At 34.3% G+C, this 6,000-nt stretch overlaps 1 protein-coding gene across 1 annotated transcript in view; it reads left to right on the plus strand.

Moving 5' to 3' along the window:
* LOC110621465 (LRR receptor kinase BAK1) overlaps nucleotides 1–5,480 on the plus strand; it is a 37,761-nt gene extending 32,281 nt beyond the window's left edge. The window contains exon 4 of the mRNA XM_043958905.1: nucleotides 5,064–5,480. Coding sequence (XP_043814840.1) covers nucleotides 5,064–5,378 — 315 coding nt within the window. The 3' untranslated portion in view covers nucleotides 5,379–5,480. The remainder of the gene's footprint in view (nucleotides 1–5,063) is intronic.
* The last annotated feature ends 520 nt before the right edge of the window (nucleotides 5,481–6,000 follow it).

The raw sequence follows: 6,000 nt of genomic DNA on the forward strand, positions 1-6,000 counted from the left end.
GGAGCACATAATCTATCCATCCTTGAGAGAGCTAGTACTCTAGAAGGATAGAAGACGTTCGTGTGGATACCATTGAGGGTGTTCATTTGAAAATGCAACACCATCAGTCCGACATTGTATCTTCTTGACGAGATTAATAGGTTAGTCTCATATCCATCTTTTGAATTAAATTGGATTCTGGGAAAGGAAATCAACAGAGATTTCATTTTTCCGCTGCGCAACTGGGTTGCAATAATCTCGGGATTTCCCAACAGAGTTATGATACCATGCCACAAGTTTGGTGTGAACCAGAAAAAGAGAATCTTAATTCATTTGAGCTATTGTACTGCAGCTTATATACAAGTGTTACAAGACTCGTAGCTCATGTAGCTTACAACAACTAATTTCTAACTAAATAAGTTAGTGTAACTAACTCAGCTAGCTCAACTCGACTGTACATTTTGATAGAAACAAGTGTTTGATAATTTTTCCAAGATATTAGGCTGGATATAATCATCTGTGAACATAATCTATACATAATTATAGGAGATTACATAATCATAGGCTAATTGATAAAGGATTATTAGGAGTTGTCTTAATAAGACCTTGTAATTTGTATATATACACTCCTACTTCAATGGAGAAATATATTGAAATTGCCCAATTATTCCTTATCTTATTTCATGGTATCAGAGCCATTCCGTAGAGATTTATTTATTTTTTCTCTCCCATCAAGTTTTAAATTTTTGGAGACTTAGGGCTCATGTTCTTTTGTGTTACCCATCTAGGATAATATTTGTCTCTCACTGTTTACCTAGGGAGAACACCAAAGTAGCCTTGCAGTCCCCTTGTTAGATATATGGTTCATTTGTCGTTTGAGTATTGGGTGGAAGAGTTTTTGATACTGTTCACGTCGGATACTGTTCATGCCGGATACTATTCACGACAGTTATTATTCATTGGGTTAGATTTTGTTATCTTCTTTTAATTCATTTGAAGATATAGGAGTATAGAGTTTTGGTTGAAATGGTTTCTGACAGTAAGACTCATATTATTAAAATTTTTCCAACGTCTTTAGTAGTGGTTGAGACAGGTAAAATGTGTCTTATTTTCTCTTCATATAAATGGGTCATTGATTCTGGTGTTACAGATCACATGACAGGTAATCTTCATATTTTTACTACCTTTCGATCTCATAAAGCACCTTCTACTGTTACTATAGCTGATGGGTCAACCTATAATGTTGAGGGTTTTGGGACTGTTAAACCTACTCCTTCTATTACCCTATCATCTGTGCTAAGTTTACTTAATCTTGCCTTTAATTTAATCTCCGTGAGAAAACTTACCAAAGACCTAAATTATTGTGTTTTCTTTTTTCCTGACCATTATCTCATTCAAGATCTTATGACAAAGTAGATTATTGGTAAAGGACATGTATCTAGGGCTCTCTACATTTTAGTTGCATGGGTGTCGTAGTCTGTTGCCTGCTCTAGTGTCGTGTCTTCGTTTGAAGCACATTATCGGTTGGGACACCCTTCTTTACCGGTTTTGAAGCTATACCCTCAATTTCATAAGGTATCTTTACTGGGATGTGAGTTATGTCATTTTGCAAAATATTATCGAAGCTCTTTAAGTCCTATAGTCAATAAATGAGCTGAGTATGCTTTTGAATTAGTTAATTCAAATGTTTAGGGCCATGCTCGGTTAGATCTAAGACTGGATTCAGATATTTTATCACTTTTGTGGATTATTACTCTAAAATGACTTGGATTTATTTTATGAAGCATCGTTCGGAAGTATTTTTCTCATTTTTCTGCCTTCTGTATTGAAATCAAGACTCAATTTAATGTTTCTGTGCAAATTTTGCGGAGTGAAAATGCTAAAGAATATATGTCAGAATCATTCCAGGCTTATATAACTCAATATGGTATTCTGAAAGGAAGAATCGATATCTCCTTGAGCCTGCTAGAGCTCTATTGTTTCAAATGCAAGTTTCTAAGCAATTTTGGGCTGATGCTATCTCTACTGCATGCTTTCTCATTAATCGTTTGCCCTCCACAGTAAACGGCAATACTCCTTATAATATCCTCTTTCCTAAGAAGCTATTATTTTCTCTAGAACCACGACTGTTTGGCAGTACTTGTTATGTTTGGGATGTCAGACCTTATGTGAGTAAACTTAATCCTAAAGCTTTGAAGTGTGTTTTTTAGGATAGTCTCGCCTTCAGAAGAGGAATCGGTGTTACTCTCCAGACCTCAACAAACATCTGGTCTCAACAGATGTAGTCTTTTCCGAGCAAGTTCCTTTTTATCCTGTTGCACAAACCTCTCCTGATCAAGAGGAGGATGATGAGTGGCTCATCTATAGAATCATATATGATGGTGGGACCTCTTCGAGTATGCCTTCTGCTGCATAATCTGATGGTAACATTCCTCCTAATACTCAGTCTCTTGTTAAATCGTCAGTTGTTCAAGTTTACTCTCGGAGACCAATACCTGATGATACATATCCTGCACCAGAATATCCTGCACCAGAATATTCTTCACCATCAGATCCATCACCGAGTGACCTTGAGCTCCCCATTAGTCTTCGTAAAGGTAAACGACAGTGTAAATCTATCTATTTTGTTGCTAACTTTATGTCTTATGATCACACGTCTCCTATTCTATCTCCTTAATTGTCTCTCTAAATTCCATTTCTTTGCCTAAGATAGTTAAAGAGGCTCTGACTCATTCTGGATGGCATTATGCAATGTTTAAGGAGATCAAGGCTCTAGATAAAAATCATACTTGAAAACTAGTTGATTTACCCTCTAACAAGAAGGCTGTGGGCTGTAAATGGGTTTTTGCCATCAAAGTCAATCCAAATGGTTCCTTAGCGAGGCTTAAGACCTGTCTTGTCACTAAAGGTTATGCCCAAAGCTGTGGCGTTGACTATTCTGATATATTTTCTCCTGTGGCAAAAATGACCTTAGTTCGCTTGTTCATCTCCCTAGCTAGTTCGCTTGTTCATCTCCCTAGCTACTTCTCAGCATTGGCCTTTACACCAGTTATATATGAAGAATGCATTTTTATATGGTGACCTCCAAGAGGAGGTGTATATGGAGCAACCACTAAGGTTTGTTGCTCAGGGGGAGTATGGAAAAGTCTGGCATTTGAAGAAATCTTTGTATGGTTTGAAGTAGAATTCCTGTGCATGGTTTGGGAAGTTCAGTGAAGTTCAAAAATTTAGGTTGAAAAAAGCAAGTGTGACCATTCAGTCTTCTATAGAAATTCATGTACTGGTATTATTCTCCTTGTTGTATATGTTGATGATATTATCATTACAGGGAATGATAGTACAAGGATCTCTTCTCTCAAAAACTACTTGCATGTGACTTTTCATACCAAAGACTTGGGTCAGCTTAATTGTTTCGTAGGAGTCGAAGTCTTAAGGAGTAAAAGGAGAATTTTTCTATCTCAAAAGAAGTATGTCCTTGACTTACTTGTAGAAACTGGGAAGATTGGAGCTAAACCATGTAGCACACCAATGATTCCTAATATATGTCTTACAAAAGATGATAGAGACCCTTATGATGATCCACAAAGGTACAAAAGGTTGGTTGAAAAGCTGAACTACCTTATGGTGATGACTCAAGCAGATATTGCTTTTGTAATAAGCGTTATAAGTCAATTCATGTTTGCACCTATGGTGAAATATTTGGCCGCTCTAGAACAAATTCTATGTTATATAAAAGGGACTCCTGGACTCGGTATACTCTACAGTGATCATGGACATACTGCACTTGAGTGTTTTTCTGATGCTGACTGGGCATGATCCAAAAGTGATAGAAGGTCGACTACAGGCTACTGTGTATTTTTTGGAGGAAACCTAGTGTCTTGGAAAAGTAAAAAGCAAAATGTGGTATCTAGATCCAGTGCCGAGTCAGAATATAGGGCCATGGCTCAATTCACTTGTGAGATTCTATGGATAAATCATCTACTGAAGAAAGTTGGTATGAATATTGCGTTACCCGTGAAACTTTGGTGTGATAATCAGGCTGCTCTTCACATTGCTTCCAGTCTAGTATACCACGAACGGACTAAACATATTGAAGTTAATTGTCATTTCATCCGTGAGAAGATTCAAGAAAATTTAATCTCTACCAGTTATGTGAAAACAGGAGAGCAACTAGGTGATCTACTCATCAAAACTTTAAATGGGTCTAAAATAGAATATTTTTCAAACAAGTTGCGCATGGTAAATATCTATGATCCAACTTGAGGAGGAGTGTTAGAGTGTGAACATAATATGTATATAATTATAGAAGATTACATAATCATAAGCCAATTGATTGATAGAGGATTATTAGGAGTTGTCTTAACAAGACCTTATAATCTGTATATATACACACTTACTTTAATGGAAAAATATAATGAAATTGCCGAATTATTCCTTATCTTATTACACAAACAATCAAGTGGATATAGCTGTTGTAAACTTTTACTTGACAATAGACAATGCTGATTACCTGATCTCTAGCTAGGATGTAAACTAGGACAACTAGTGATCAGTAGTTCTGTGCGTATGAGGTAGGAGGGTTCAGCTATTCATTTAGAAATCCTAATGCAAGTGATATGTGTGAGAAAATAAGGGATTCAAGGGTCTCAATCTTTTGGCTATTAATCAGCTGAAAATTACTTGTCAATATGTACTAATTGTATAAATGCAAAAACAATTCATCTCAAGAGGAAGAATCTAATTAATGTATACTAATGCAGCACCATTGGTTGACCTAAGAGGTAGGTAGGAGCTATCATTTTCCTGAAATTTTAATTTTTAAATGAAAATAGATTATGTGTGAGTTTATTTTTAATATACACCTATGCTTAGTCCCTTGTAAAAGAAAAAATTCAAATTATTTTTTTATATTAATCTAAATACTGAGTCTGTCACTACGTAAAACTGAAGATTATATAATCATATCCATGCACATAAACCTTTGGCTAACTGAAATAGCAAGCCTACATGAGGATGAATCTTAATATTTTCTCATCTTCAGTCTTTAGTTTTATAGATTTGATGACAGAGCACTATTATGACAGGTGAAAAGATTTGTGAAGGAAAATAAGTTAGAGATGCTGGTTGATCCTAATCTTGGAAATAATTATGTAGAGGCTGAAATGGAGCAACTGATGCAGATTGCACTACTTTGCACACAAGGCTCACCAGAGAATCGACCTAAGATGTCAGAAGTTGTGAGAATGGTTGAGGGTGTTGGGTTGGCAGAGAGGTGGGAGAACTGGCAAAAGATGGAAATTTCTGACCAGCAGATGGTCCCAATCCTTAATGCTACTTGTGCTCAGATTTTTGACTCTACACATAATTTACAAGCTGCTGAGTTATCTGGTCCAAGATGACTCTTTTCCTTGGTTCTTAATTCTTTTCTACTCCATGGATTTCATACTTTGGATACTTATGCACTAAATGGTAATAAGATTTTGAAGAAAAAAAAATGTAATGGTAATAATGAATTATAATTTAGTGTTAGTAAAGTAATTTCTAATCAAAATTTAAGCTTGAGTCTTTGATAAAAATTAAATAATAAAAAGGTAATTTACAATATTAGATTGTATAGCAGTGTAGTGGCATCACATTTCACCTTTTTTTTTTTTTTTTCTAACAATTTAGTTTATGTCATTTTAATATTTGTGAGCAATTGATTAAAGAAAAACCAAATCGTTTAACATTTTGGTATTTTATCTAAACATTTCAATTTAAGTAATTTAGTTCAAAATTGAAAATGATTTATAAAATTTATTATAATTTAAAATTAAAATTGAGGGAGTGTATTTTGTATATAATTTAATTTATAACTGCATAAATTTTATTTATACCTTTTTTAGCATTTGATTTTAATTTCAGTAATTTAATTGAAAATTATAATTTTATCTAAATTTTTTAATTTTAATTTTTAATATTAAAAAATTTGCATAAATTTTATTCTAATTTAAAATTATAAATAAAAAGAGTGTGGATTTT

Source organism: Manihot esculenta, chromosome 8 (genome assembly GCF_001659605.2).
Source record: "Manihot esculenta cultivar AM560-2 chromosome 8, M.esculenta_v8, whole genome shotgun sequence".
In the NCBI taxonomy this organism is placed as follows: domain Eukaryota; kingdom Viridiplantae; phylum Streptophyta; class Magnoliopsida; order Malpighiales; family Euphorbiaceae; genus Manihot; species Manihot esculenta.